Below are 14857 nucleotides of genomic sequence, written 5' to 3' on the forward strand. Positions count from 1 at the left end.
AGTCTGCAGCCGCGCGGCATTCCGCGGAGTTCCAGATTCGGACTCGGTCGACTCCATCAACGCCGCCAGCATGCCTGCCAGCGGTTTTTGCTGAGGGCGCCAGCGCCGCCGCGGCCCCGCCCGCGCCACGCCCCGCAGGGGGCACCGGCCGCCCCGCCCCGCCGCACCGCGGCGAGCCGCACTCATCAGCGGGATGAAATTTCTGCATTCCAGGCATAGGTTGGCGTCATTCTAGTTCAGGTAGTTCAGGACGGGGCAGGCCTATGCCTGGCCATCATTAGCTCCGTCGCTCTATCTCTCTCACACCCCTACAAGACGCCCCGTGTTTTCAAAAATGTTTTTATTTGCGCAGAGGTATCTTTTGCATTTCACATTTGTCACCCCATGGGGACAGCGACGAAAACAGTGCGAAAACCTTTCGCACAGCCCCGCCTCCTTCTCACACCTTGGACATCCTTGTCCTTCTGGTGTGGGGCCCTTCTGAGAAGGGTAATTCATACCGGACCCGACATTCGGAGTCACCCCGTGCCGAAGGGGTTGCCTGCCTGCGAGGCGCGCCAAGTTCAAGCTGCCTGCGTGTTCGGTGGTCTACCCGGCGCTCGGCAGGCGGCCGCGCGTGGCTTTTGCCCCGGCCCAACCACCTGCCGCTCGCTCTGTCTCACTCACACTCACGGGGCGCCTCGTGTAGGTGCGACAGAGACAGAGCGAGAAGAATCCGTCCGCTGGTCCCGGACACTTTATGGGCGACACATTAGAAAGCGATCCGAATCCACGGGGAGTCCTGGGAGCCCCGGGCCACACCCAAATGTGGCGCTTTAGTTTCCAGACAAGGCACGGCGTGGCGATAGCAAGGCCGTTCACACCATTTACCACTTTCGGCCGCCTAATCAAGCACTTGGAGAAGGCGTCTTTTTAAAACTAATGTCTCCACGGGGCTCGTTTCGTTTCGATTCGAGCGAGCCGACGCCCGCGAGCTGCGACTTTCTGGAAAGTGACGAAATTGTTTGTTCGGAGACAGCCCGCGGCCGGCCGCCTGGAAAGCACGCAACTCTTCACACGTTGACGTCGCGAGGCGGCCCACTCCGCAGGCGCTTTTGCGGTGGCGTGGAGTATCGACGCACCGCGCACCGCGAGGCGAGGAGTATCGCCGGAGGGGCGGAGGGAATCGCGGTGCAGTCGAGGGGTATCTCCAGAAAGGTGCAGCGAGGAAGCCGGTCCTGCTCCCTGTTGGGCCAAACTTGTTTGGGTTCAAACGAAAGTTGTCTCCAAATGGGTCCAAAGGGAAGTCATTAGTAAAACGAAACAGCCGGTATACGGGGACATTCATTTATTCTTATGCCATGGCACATTTACACGTTATATATCAATGTACAAAGTCTCACATATTCTGTATATACATTTAAATAAATAAAATCATAATCAAAAACAATTTATTATTAGTATCACATAACGTGACTTGACTAGATTAGGGATGTTATTACCCACAATAACAATGCATAGTTCAGAGATAACTTCTTGGTGGTATTCTGAAAGTAACATAATGGTAGTACTTGAGACAAAAATTAAACACACCTTGACCAGGGTTTTGGTCACAACAGTCCATGTAGAAAGGTAGATTTAAAAACAAACAAAAACAATCATAGAAATTTACATAAAGATCGGTCGATGCCCGCTCTTTCAAAAAAAAAAATTAAAAAAATTTTCAAAGTCTAAGCTTATAAATTCTTTGGAAATATATAAAAGCTACAAGTCAATACCATTTCATGAAGGTTGGACATTTTTGATTACACTTTCTGATTCAGATTGACATTACTTGGTCACTGGTGCCAGCAGGAAGTGCTCCAAGCAATCTAACTAGGATTTGAACGTGAAGTCTTCTAGGCTTATTTACAAAGGCATTGGATCATAATGAATTTTTTTTTGTTTCAAATTCTACAGCTCTACTGTTCTAGAGATTAGCACACATGAAATGCCATAGATACATGACCTAGATTCCTGATTTGGTAGTTTAAGAAGAATGGAAACTACCAGAAAGTCAACTTTTGATTCAAACAGTCTTTATGGAAAGACATTATTGTAAAATACGATAAAAGTACATGTCATCGTTGAAGTTAAGACATCAACCCTAGGAATATTTTTGAAAAATCTTTGAGCATTTTAGCAGTACGCATCGCTTCAATAAAAAGCTTTTAGTCTGAGCGGCTCTCAATGTGTTTTCTACTCCCCCCCCCCTCAACAAACAAATATTTTGCATGAAACCATATGCGAATGAACCGGGGTAAAAACTTTAAAATGCGTGTGCGCGTGTGTATTGTCACAATCTTGCGGGCGTGGCGTGGGGTGGCCTACACGCTCGTGCCGATGCCCTGCGCGTGGTGGCCGAGCGTGCTGGGCACGCCCCCAGCCACGCCGTGCGCGTGCGGCATGACCTGCGACGCGGGCGGCAGCGGCGGCTCGCACTTCTCCGACATGACGGTCAGCACCTGGTCGAACTTGGCGTGCCGCTCCTCGGCGTCCACCGAGGCGCCGCGCGAGCCCCACAGGAACTTGAGGTGGAACTCGGTGCGGAACGCGTCCAGCAGCAGGTCGTCCACCTTGGAGTCGCTCAGCACGATCTCCGAGTTCCTCCGGAAGGTGGGCATCGAGTCGCCGAAGCGCCGCGCCGCCTCCAAGTGCGCCCACATGGTGCCCAGGCCGAAGTCCGACGTGGAGGACTCCCAGGGCGCGATGCACGCGTTGAGCGTGGACTGCGGCACCCCGCACGAGGACGCGCCTGCAACCAGGAAGCCGTCAGACGCGGTTCGAGACAACGCCCCGGAACGGGGAGAGAGTCCTGAGTCCTCACCTGAGACCATGGCCTCGGCCGGGCGCGCGTTGAGCAGCAGGAAGGGCAGCAGGTGCGGGATGGTGGTGTTGGGGGCCTGCGGGTTGGCGCACTCGTTCATGCTCTTGAGCGTGGGCCGCAGCTTGGCCTCGAAGTTGAAGGCGCTGTCCGTGAAGCGCTGCCGCAGCACGTGCCACGTCGCGGCCAGCCGCTGCAGCTGCGGCATGCACAGGCCCAGCATGATGCCGCAGAAGCCGAACAGGTTGCCCAGGGCGGTCTTGGTGTCCACGGCCACCTGGATCCACTTGTTGAGCAGCTCGGCGCGCTCCGTCTCCGTGGGGCACGTCAGGATGGTGACCGCCACCAGCAGCTTGAGGCACTCCGTCCTGGGGAAGGAAGAACACGGGGGTCAGTAGGTTGGCGAGGGATTAGGGTAGGTTTAGGTGACTTTGGCGCGGACCTACCTCTCCACCAGGTCCGTCCTGAGCTGCCGGCCGACGGGCAGGCAGCACAGCTCGATGCCGGACTTGATGCCCAGCCCCAGGCCCTGGTCCCAGGGCTGGCCGTTGGGCGCGGCGGTGGCCAGCGTCAGGTCCAGGTCGTCCCTGGTCAGGTGGTTGGCCAGGATGCGGGACCCGCTCTCCAGCAGCATCATCTTGATGCCCTGCAGCGCGGTGGCGTCCAGCGGCTTGTTCTCCAGCGAGGGCAGCAGCAGCGTCTGGAACGAGTCCGGGTCCAGCGCGCTGGGCAGGTCGGGCAGGTCGGCGGCCGCCACGCCGGGGCCGGACACGCCCTCGTCGCACGCCTTGAGCGTCGTGGAGGAGCACGACGACGGCAGGTAGATGATGACGCCGCGCTTGAGCGTGCCGCTGCCGCTGCCACCCGCGGCCGCGGCCGCCGCCGAGTCCGGGACGTCGCCGGCGGCGGAGCTCTGCGCGGACGAGTCCCGGAGCCGTTGCCGGAGTCCGACCCGGACGCGTGGTACGAGGCGATGGCGGCGCGCTGCAGCGCCGCGGCCGAGGCCAGCGATGAGCCGCTCTCGGACACCGGGGTCGTGTCGCCCAGGTCGCCGAGGTCCGCCACGTCGCCGTCGACGTCCTCCTCCGCGGCCGCTCCGGGTGGTGCGGGGGTGGAGCACGTCGCGGGCGGCACCCGGCTCGGCTTGGGGGGCGGGCTGTCGGACAGCGGCGTGGCGGGCACGGCGTTGGGGGCGTTGGCGGCGTCCCGGGGCGAGCACGCTACGCCCTCCAGGTCGCTGTTGACGCGCAGCATCTTGTTGTGGGCGGCGTGCACGGCGCCGTGGCCGTGCCGCGGCATGGTGGACGTGCCCTTGCACGTGGAGAGCTTGCCGTTGCTGCGCGGCAGCGAGTGCGTGGAGAACCTGCTGGGGGTGGTGCCGTTGGCGGTTCCGTTCGCAGCCCCGTTGGCGTGGACGACGTCAGCGCTGCCGCCGTGGTCCTCGGGCCGCGCGCGGTCCGCCAGGCTGAGGGTGAGCTTGGCGTGGCCGTTGAGCACCTCGCCGGGCGTGAGCGACAGGCTGCGCTGCTTGGACGGCAGGCGCGGCGGCGTCGCGTACGCCACCTCCACCGGCACGCCGTACGCGGCGGCGCGGCGCGACCGCGGCGGCGAGTGCACGGGCTGCGGAAGCACGAGTACGGCGACATCCTGGAGCCCGGCGTCAGCGGGGGGAGCGCGCTCAGCGGGGACGTCATCGGGGACATGCCGGCGGTGACGCCCGCGATGCTCTGCAAGGCGTACTTCTCCGCGTAGAAGGACAGCGGGTACAGGCGGTTGCGCGGGGTCTGGATGCGCGCGCCCGACGCCGCCGAGATGGGCTTGCCGCTGCCCACGTAGTAGGTGACCAGGTCCGGCACCGTGTCGTACGCGTCGGCCTCGAACTGGTACTGCACGCGCTCGTAGACCGTGTCGGGCTGCAGCACCACCTGCAACGAGAATCAACACCGTAAGCCACAGACGATTTCGACACATTTGTCACCATTTGTCGGCGTTTAGACCAACTTTGCTCACCTTGTTGATGACGAAGTGCAGGGAGGCGCCGTTGCTGCGGCAGGTGAGCACGAAGTTGCCGGGCTGCGAGGCGCAGTCCCGCACCAGGAAGTCGCCGTGCCGGTCCACGATCTCCTCGGCGCGGTGCCGCGGGATGGCGCCGTGGTACCAGGCGTGCGAGCGCAGGTCCTGCGAGTCCAGGGACAGCTCCCACTCCAGCAGGCGCCGCAGCGCCGTGGGGTCGCCGGCGGGCTCGTCCTGGAGGACAAGAAGAAGGCCGTTAGGGTCGCCGTCGGGGCCGTCACGGTGGCGGAAAGAGCGCCTGTCGCGGGCGAGATAGGCAACACCACCGACACGAGAGTGCGGTGGGCGGCCTACCTCTCACGGCGGCCACCCGACAGGCTCTCTATCTCTCTCGCACTGATGGGGCGTCCCACAAGGTGCGAGAGAGACAGAGCGATGGGGAGGACTCTCGGAGTTCGGGGCGGATCGCGTTTCATTGGCTCGCTGAATTGCTGCGTTCACCGCGCTGCTCGGCCTGGGGTGGCGGACGGGGTGTCGGACGGGGTGCAGGCGGAGGTCGCGGGGCGCGTTCATGACGATGGCCCATTAAATCGCCGTTCGCAGCGTCCGCGTCGGAGTGTGGGCTGCAGACTGCTGGGCCCGGCCCGGCCCAGCCTGGGGGAACGGCCGGCAAAAGAGCCGCGGGGCCCAGCCCTGCCCAGCTGGGTCGAGCTGGGTCGCTGAATCATCGCCTTGCACCAACTGTGCCGTAACACTGTTTACGGAACGGGCCCGGCCGAGTTTGCACGGAGAAGCGGTCGTAATGGACCGGGGAAGGGGTGGGAAGGGTCGGAAGGGTCGGAAGGGGTGGGAAAGGGGTCGGTGGGGGACAGCGACCCATAGGTGAACGGCCCGAAACGGTGAGGGGACGCTGAAAGGGTACAAAGTGCCCAGGCTAATTCGTTCCTCTTGTTGCCTATTTCTATGCCGAGCATTCGCAACCGCCAACCGCTCCCATCCGCCTATCAGGCCCACACAGGCACGGCAGTCCGCGGGACGTGCCACCCCCGCAACCGCACCCCAACCCCCCGGCCCGCGCAGCTACGCGCAGCCACCCAGAGGAAGCCGGCGTCAGGAGGGGGCGCCGTCCCGCGCGGCCCCGCGCAGTCCTGCCCCCCGCCGGATAGGCAGCCCGCCAGACAGAGCGCCGCCCACCCTCTCTCTCTCTCTCTCCCTCTCCCTGCTCTCCCCATCCCGGATCAATGCCCGGACCCCGGACCACACCCCCTCAAAGTCCCGGCACGGTCCCGGCACCGTCCCGGCAGGGGGGTGACTGACCCCTCTCTCCCTTTGTGGCGGGGTGCTGCCGCCAGCCTCGCAGCATCACCGGTACCGGCGCACCGGCGCGCCGGCACCCGCACGCCTTCCACCACACCCGCCCGAAACTTCCCCGTCGCTGAAGGGCAGACCGTTCCAGGTTCCAAGTTCCAGGGGCTCTAACGGGCGACATGTCTCGTGTCTCTGCAGTTTAACTTTCCCGGCAGGACACTTTGCGCGAATCCCCTACGAGACGTTTCATAAAGCCTCGCGTCAGGTCGTCGGCGACGCTGTCACCCCCAAGCCCGAGGCCCAGCCCGAGGCCGTGTCAAACGCCGCCGCCCTCCACCCCCAGCCCGACACGGAGGCCCCGTCCCCGAGGGCGCCAGGCAGGCCCAGGTGAGGGGCAGCTAATCATGTTGTTCCTCCGCAAAATGAGCGCCGGGCTCGGGGCGGAGCTGCAGGCCGCTTGCGAACAGCGCTTCCGCCGTCGCTCTGTCTCTCTCACTCTCACGGGGCGGCGTGGAGGGTGCGAGAGGGAGGGAGGGAGGGCTCACCGTGAAGCAGCCCGTGATCCTCCTCCTCGTGCTGCAGGCCGGCTAATCACAGAGCCACCGCCCTGCATGGCCGATAAGGGCGGCTAGGTGGCCGACAATGGTAGGGCGGCGGGGCCTACATGTTGAGCCCCCGCGCGGCGCGGTGCGGGGCGGTGCCTCCAAGGCTTGCTGCAAGGGCCGAGGGGAGCCATGAATGGCGGATAGGGGAGGACGGCCTGGACGGGGTAACGTCGCCACTCAGTGCCGGCACACTGTCTCGAGGACGGCCCGGGGGTTTAGTTTCGAGCTTTCATTGTACAGTGCAGGCGGCCAAAGTCTCGTGTTCGCGTTGGTGTCGCGGGGCGTCGCCTAACCGCAGACGCGGCAAGGCGCCCCGAAGTGGGGAGGATTGTCGTGTCACGGACGAGGCAGCGCCATGAATAAGTAAACGGAAAGCAGGGCGAAACAGGGCCCCGCCGGGATTCGAACCCGCGGCCCGGCGCGCGGCCCGCTTGACAGGGTACATCCGCACCGCCGCACCGCGACGCGGGCCCCAGCTGTGCGCACTGCCTGCTGGATCGACGCTTTGTCGCGAGAGACAGGCTCTGTGCGCCGACGCCCCGTGAGTGCGAGAGAGACGGAGAGACAGATTTTGAATGACGGGCTCGCGGAAAAGAAACGGCAGAGATATGCAAAAGGGGAGTCGTCGAGGATCCGAGCCGCCGAGGGGGAGCGGGGCGCCGAGCACACGATGAAGGGCCACAAAGCCTCTCAAAGTCTCTCCGGCGAGCTCCCCGCTGTCCGGCTCGGCTCGGCACGGCCCGGCACGGCCCGGCACGGCCCGGGGGTGCGATCCGAGGACCGCGACGACGCCACTACGCAGACTCACCATCGTGATGTTACATAGGCTCTTGCTCTGGGTGACGTTGCTGGCCACCAGGATGTCCGCACTGCAACACGAAACAAAACCGGGTTTAGAATATGAATCCGCGGCAAAAGCATACAGTGTCGTGGAGCGGATGAGCTGAGGCCCTCACGTAGTACTACTCGGATGCGGGCAGCGGCATCGTAGAATAGGCCTCCCTGCCCAGTCCAACATATTAAAACTGAGCAAGCTGACCACCCGCTGGAGAGGGGACTCACAAATTAAACACGCACACTCTCTCATACACACACACACACACACACACACACTTGCGCACACGCACTGCCACATCACACAATGCCGGACTCAAGTAGCATCAGGCTTTGCCTTGACGGTTTAATAATTACCCCGGCTGCCTGTTGCCCCCTCGTGGACCATCTTTTCCCTCTCTGCAGCTCTACAGCCAGGCTGGCAGGCAGGCAGGCAGGCAGCCAGCCAGCCAGCTCGCCTGTCGATAGGCATCGAACGTGATTCACTGACTCGGGATTACTTATTGGATAAAGCACTTCTTGGGACGATCGCCGTCTGTCTGTCCGTCCGTCCGTCTGTCTGTCCGTCCGTCTGTCCGTCCGTCCGAACAATAACGGCGAAAGGCGGGGATAAGGTGACAAGGGCGATCCACTCAAATCCTTGTAGGGAAATGTAACAAACGACGCCAGACAAGCCGGCCGGGCAAGTCGGCAGCACCACCGCGGCACAACGAGCGCAGTATAAAATGTCACTGGTGCGCGCCGAGCCGCGAGACGCATTATTTGTACACACACGCACACACGATTCTCCCACACACGGCCATTCGCACTCACACTCACAGACACCTCTAATTTTCACGAGTACCGGATATTTATTTTCAGGTGAGCAAGAACAACAACCACGATGAGCTGGGTCCCACAACTAGAGCCTAGGTGCGAGCGCGGCGCCCAACGTATTTTTAGAAGGAGCCAAAAGTGCGTGCATGCCGCAGCGTGGGCAGAGCCCCACAGCCAAACAAACGAAGGGACTGCAAACGTCCAATTTTAGTTATACTTCTGTAAATCTTTCCCAGACGTGGCGGCGCCGTGCTCGAATTGTTCCGCGTGCAAAGATATCGCCAATCTCCGATGTTTTGCTCCACTTTCACGTCGTCACGTTTGTCTGCGACATGACAGGGCGCACACACACACAGAATCACTCACACACACACACACAGAGGCGGCTCCTCGCGCCAAACACGCCCACACCGCGCACTCCCGCGCGCGACCCCCCCCCCCCCCCCCCGTTTGCTCCGCCTTGCTCAACCGGCACCTCTTGGTCGTTTATTGTTTTCAATTTGGGAGACACTTTTGCGTCGAGTCCGTATATTACTCCCCCTCCCCCCACCCCACCTGCCGCAGCGCGTGAGCGTACGTGAGTCTCTGCAACTGTGTCTGTGTGTGAGTGTGTGCGTGTGTCGTCCCGACCACGCGACCTGACTAAGGGGCTGAAGAAAAAAAACAACAAAAAAACCGCAAACCTATAACGCGGCCATACAATCGCCATTTTTTGAATCATTACTTTTTTCCCGATTCATTTGCATTTTTGTTTTGTTTTTATATTGCAGCTGGGACGATTCAATGATATTCCTGTTGAAACTCCCTCTTCTAATTGCGTCCCCCGCGATGCGGCCGAGCGTGGCGGGGAGGGGGAGGGGGAGGGGGGCGGCGTGCGGGCGGGACCGCTGCCCCGATCGCCTCGATTTACGATATGACGCTGTCTCCGTCTCTCTCGCACCCCCGCGACACGCCGCATCAGTGCAAGAGAGACAGTCGCAAAAATTTGTGTGCGAAATTAAGCATTACAGAGGTCCAAAATGGCGTCACAGATCGTCGAAAAAGCATCACAGAGGTTCAAAATGGCGTGTCCGACAGCTGAAGGCGGCGGCGGCGGCGGGAACGACCAGAGCGACGCAACGTGGACTGCGGTCTCCCGGTCTCCCGGTTTGTCTGCTCCAGAGGCCCCAGAGGCTGCTGGCCGGGGGGGGGGAGGGGAGGGGGAGGCCGGGCGCGGGGGAGACACATCGCATACCTCCGCGGCACGTCCGGGACAGCGCAGCCAGCGGCCAGCGCGGCCAACCGGCCGAGAGCCGTGCGCCAAGACGAGGTTCGCAACCCGCCGCCACGGCGAAGTTTGAAACACGCGGCGCCATCCGATGATTTTGGCTGCTCTCTGCCTCTCTCGCACTCGTGGGGCGTCCCGGAGGGGTGCGAGAGAGACGGAGCGATACTCCGCCGTGCGGAATATCGCCGTGCGAACGACGACACGCTCCATTTGTCGCGGCGAGCAGACCGCGGCGAAGAGCGGCCGCTGGGTTCCCACGCCACTGCCTCCAGCGGGGAAGGGGGCGGAGAGAGCGAGCGAGGGCGAGAGAGGAAGACAGAAAGAGAGAGGAGAGAGGGGCAGCGAGTGACCCTCCGCGAAGCCTTTTGTTCCCGGTGCGTGCACTGTCATTGCGGTCGTAATCACAATGATCGGCTGCATGCGGACGAAACGGCCCGACAACGGCACTGCCAATAGTGACCGCGCCACTGTGACTCTAACTGCGGATAATGAAACGGGCAGCGCGAATCATTTAATTCGCCTTTTTATTTCCGCCGCGTTGAGCAACGCCACATCCGGCAGGCGACGCGGCGCGAGCACACAATGGCCATTACATTGCATTACATCCTGCGTCTCTCTCTGTCGCGGTCTGATCCCTTCTTAATCGCGAGCTTTAGGGAGGGCGTCGCAGCGGAGGTTGGACCGCGGGCCGGAACTGGCCGCTCGGAACGGGTAGGACTACGAGGAAAGAGAGAGAGGGAGAGAGCGAGGCTTTATGGTATTTTTAGTCAGTCCTTGAACCACATGCTGCAACGGCGGGGCGGAGCGCGGCGCGGCGGGGCGGCCTGGAATGTAAAACACCCTCGCCTCGCGCCCGGCTGCCTGCCCGGCCTGCCCGGCCTGCCCGCGGCCCGCCGCGCCGACCCTCCGACACAGCATTTGTCACATTCGGGCCGGCCGTTTAACCGCCTTATCCAGCGGGCCCTATGCTGGCTGCTCGAGAGTGATTAGGCGGGGAAGGGGGCCCGGCAGGGCCCAGCGGGGCGCCCGCCTCAACGCCCTTCGTGCGGCACCCTGCAGCTGTCTCTCTCGCACTCGCGGGGCGCGCCGCCGCGGTGCGAGAGAGACAGAGCTGGTGCACCGGGCGGGGCCCCGAACGGGGTGACCTTTATCGGGCCGCGGCTGTTGGACGCCGTCGGAGGTGAAAAAGGCCGTATCGCACTACATGCAGGCCAGGGGGAGGGGGAGCTAGGGGGCACGGGGGCGCCGCACGTCCAGGGAGAGAACTTTGAAATGGAACACGCGTTTCGGGGCCATATCCCGGATATCTCGCCGGGAGAGGCGAGGCGCCGCCCCGCCCCGCCCCGCCCCGCCCCGCCCCGCCCCGCCCGCCCCGCCAGGGCGGCAAACGTGACAAACATCAGGAAGAGGCGGCCGATCTGGTGGCGGTGGTACACTGGTACGCGAAAAGGGTTGCGGCCGGACCATGTCCGAACACGTCGGACGCACACTGAATGATGATTCATCCTGAATGACATGGCAGCGTCACTCTAACGCGCGTCCAAAAATCATCTTACGGCAACGCAGACAGTCCAGCAGGCGGTGGGTGGACGAAAACTCGAGTCTCGTCTGAAAGACAAGACTTTTCCCAGTGTCTAGGTCTGCAGCGGTGTCGCGTGGCGCTGCGACACCCAGGAGTCGCTTCGTCGCTCTGTCTCTTGGGCCGCCCCGTGAGTGCGACAGAGACAGAGCGACGAATCCGCTGGCTGCTGAGGCTGCACGGCACTGCACTGCAGAAGAAGCAGCCGCACGCACTTCTTGTCCTCATGCCGCTCATGCCGGGGCCGTGCGTCACCGGGAAGCCGGCGGGCTGCTTCCGGACTGTCGCTCTGTCTCTCTCGCACCCTTACGGAACGAGCCATGCGAGCGAGAGAGACAGAGCGACGTTGGGAACCATCCCCGCACGGAAAGCCACCCCCGACCAGCCGCGCCGCGCGTCGCCGCGTCGCGCGTTCCGGGTTGTTATAGCGGCAGTTCGTGGGGCACTAACGACCGCCAGCCTGCCGCCCACACTGTAGTGCATGCCCTTCCAGACGTCCCCGATGACCCTCCGAAGGGACACGCCCAAGGCCGCGCCTCGGCCGCGCCGACCCCGGTAGCAGAGGCCGTACCCGACCCGACCCAGCGGGCCGACGATGGCTTTTAAACTAGCCGTATCTAGTTGATGGCCGCGGCTGCCCTTCCTGGACGCGCTGTCTCTCTCGCACCTCCACGAACAGACCCCACGCGGCCTTGCTGCCGAACGCTGGCCAGGGACAATGGTGACAGGGCCCCGCGGGCAGTACACTGTACGCTGGGGGCGGGTTGAGGTGAGGGTTGCGTGCCCGGCCTCGCTGCCTCGCTGGCGTGTTCCCCGAACCACAAGGTGAAGACGGACGTCTCGGGGCGCGCGGCGTGCAGGCGGCGAGTCCCGCGAGTCCCCCACCCCCGGGGCCCGGGGCCTTCCACCCCGTGTCCTAGGTTTGGGCTCAGCCAACGCGCGGAGCGGTGGGGTGGCCGGCAGGCCGATTCCGAAGAATCGTCGCTCTGTCTCGCACTCGCGGGGCGCCCCGCAGCGGTGCGAGGGAGACAAATCGACTCTCATCGGCGTCGCTCGGCGAGCCGCGCCGCCGCGCCCTGCGTGTGTCACGACACTTGTGTGTGGTCGGGCCTGCCAGTCGGGCAGTCGGGTATCGCTCCTTCCCTCGCATGCACCACGGCCTGGAGGTGCGAGAGAGACAGAGCGACGAAAGCGCCGGCCATCCGCGACCCTGGTGGTAACTAGAGTCAGTGCTCGGACTGGGGCTGAGATGAGCCCCACCGCGGTGTTTGGAGTGTATGCCGAGAGCCCCGGCCGCGGCGGTGGACGAGAACGTGGACGCCGACCAGACGGCGATGACAGGAAAAGTTTGGTCGGGGCGCCCCGAGTTTTGTTTGGATTGGAACCCAATAAAAGTCGGGCCGATCTAACCCGGGTGAGGAGAAGGGGGAAGGGTTGAGTCGTGTCACTCCGGGCCGGGCCAGTCCGGGCCAGTCAGGGCCAGTCCACTACAACCCGGTGCGGTTGCAGCCCGACAAGTTGACACGCGGCAGAGAGCGGAGAGGAGAGGGGGAGGGGGAGGTCCAACAAACCACAGACCTAATGAAGGCCCCACAGCACCGCCCCTTGGGATGAGCAGCAGGGAAGGGGTGCAAGGGGGAGGCCCGATGGAGGGCGGCACAGGTAATGTAAATATAAAAGGGCGCGTCACTAGGGCAGCTACAGCGCCAAAATAAAGCGAAAACGAAAACGCGCGAACAACGGGCACAGAAATCGCCGGCGCGAGCTTTGACTTGTTTTTTCGGTTTCCTCGTCATCTGTCTCCCCCTCGCCCTCGCCGTCATCGACAACCCCGTGCCGGACAGCGGGGGCTCGCGTGCTGGCGGGGTATTCAACTAGACTCAACCACTCGACGAGGCGCGCCGCGCCGCGCCTCACTTCAGCTTAATGAAAGCCCCCTTCTTAAACAACGGGCCTCTGTTTCGGTGTGGACTCGGACTCGGCGGCGCCCGCCTCGGCGACGCCTAGCCGCCTAGCGAACCAACACAACACTCCGGCGCACAGTGGGCCAGAAGACCGGTGGCGGCGGCCAAAACTCTAGACGCGTTTTGGGCTCCAGAGTCGCTAAATGGGACTCGAACAGAACGTGTGACCCCACCAATGGATTGCTCTTAGAACGAGGAATCCATTGGTGGGGTCACACGTTCGGTTCGAGTCCAGTTTAGCGACTCTGGAGCCCAAAACGCGTCTAGAGTTTTGGCCGCCGCCACCGGTCTTCTGGCCCACTGTGCGCCGCAGTAAAAATGAACCTCGCGCGCCGCGCGCACCAAAACAAGAGCTGGAAAGCGACGGCCACACAAAAGGGCCGAGTTCGACGGGGAGCTCGCGTTTCGAAACGACCGCCAGGTCATAACACTGGGCCGCCAACAGGACGACGAGGCCGCCGCCGACGGCGCGACCCTGGAGCACGCTGACGGACGCGGGACGCGCGGCGGACGCGCAGGGGGTGGGGGAGCGGCTGCAGCAGGGTTTAGGTGGGCCGCGACGTCGCGCGTGCCAGCCCTGGAGGGGTGAGGGAGGGTGCGTGAATGCGTTTCGTGAGGGGAGGGCCCTGGGGGAGGAAGACGGCGTGCATCGCGTGGAGCTGCACGTTCACTGCAAGCCGCCGGCACCTCCCGCGACGCGGGCGACGCCATGGCGGACTCCACGCAGCCCGCCTCGTCGTCGCACCCAAAGTGAAAAGTGAGACTCCGCGCCCGAATGCGCAGCCAGAATGCAAAGCCGGCAACACAAACCCAGAAGCAATCGCGTTAAATGCGCCCGACAGTGGGCCGGAGTCACTCCACCGCGAAACGCTCGTCCCCCGCCGTGTCGGAGTGTGAGTGAGGCACTGTGTGTGTGGCAGGCTTTCCTGCGGTGGGACCCGCCGTATGGAATCCAACAGGAAAGATGCCGGCACTCAGCAACGATAACACAATCAATGCACTCGTCCGGACAGGAGACAGGCACAAAGGAAGGCCTGACGCACCCAGACCAACCAACCAACCCAGACTGTACACAAAGCATGACAGGGTGGGGGGAGGGGGCGAAGCAGCCGAAGCGATAGAACACGTGGTTTCGTCTACACTGTAAAGGGTTGTCGTCAGCCGTGCTATTCGGCGGCGGCAGTGAGGTTAACTTCCGCGTGCTGCCTTTATCACAGCACTTTGCGCTACGAAATAAACACGCGGTACGTTCCGGCACACCGTGAGGTTGGCAGCGCTGCGGCCACTACACTGCCCGGCCTGCCCGGCCGCCCTCGCCGTTGCCACCCTCGCGGAAATGAATTCCCGCTCACGTACGGCCAGACGGCGGACCGCAAATTCGGCAATGCCGCCTTATCTGCCGCCCGGAGGCACTAGCACGACTAGCACGCCGACGACGACTACACCGCCAAAAAGCCCACTCCACACACATGCCAACGCAAACCCGGCTTCACCCAGAAAATAAATTTTATTTATTTTAATTCGAGTTTGTCAGTGTACCGGCGAGAAATGGAATCGGGCAGGGAAAAGGATGAGGGCCGTGAAAGGATGGGGGCGGTGAAGGGCCTTCAACGGAGTCCTTGCGTCGCC

General features: G+C 62.7%; 1 protein-coding gene across 1 annotated transcript in view; it reads right to left on the reverse strand.

Moving 5' to 3' along the window:
• Positions 1-1312: 1312 nt before the first annotated feature.
• Positions 1313-14857, reverse strand: part of LOC117639697 (breast cancer anti-estrogen resistance protein 3 homolog) — a 48157-nt gene continuing 34612 nt past the window's right edge. The window contains 7 exon segments of the mRNA XM_034375573.1: positions 1313-2773; positions 2846-3210; positions 3289-3767; positions 3770-4366; positions 4438-4767; positions 4853-5089; positions 7577-7637. Of these exon segments, the coding sequence (XP_034231464.1) occupies positions 2346-2773; positions 2846-3210; positions 3289-3767; positions 3770-4366; positions 4438-4767; positions 4853-5089; positions 7577-7637 (2497 nt within the window). The 3' untranslated portion in view covers positions 1313-2345.

Source organism: Thrips palmi, unplaced genomic scaffold (genome assembly GCF_012932325.1).
Source record: "Thrips palmi isolate BJ-2018 unplaced genomic scaffold, TpBJ-2018v1 HiC_scaffold_11, whole genome shotgun sequence".
NCBI classification, from domain to species: Eukaryota; Metazoa; Arthropoda; class Insecta; order Thysanoptera; family Thripidae; genus Thrips; species Thrips palmi.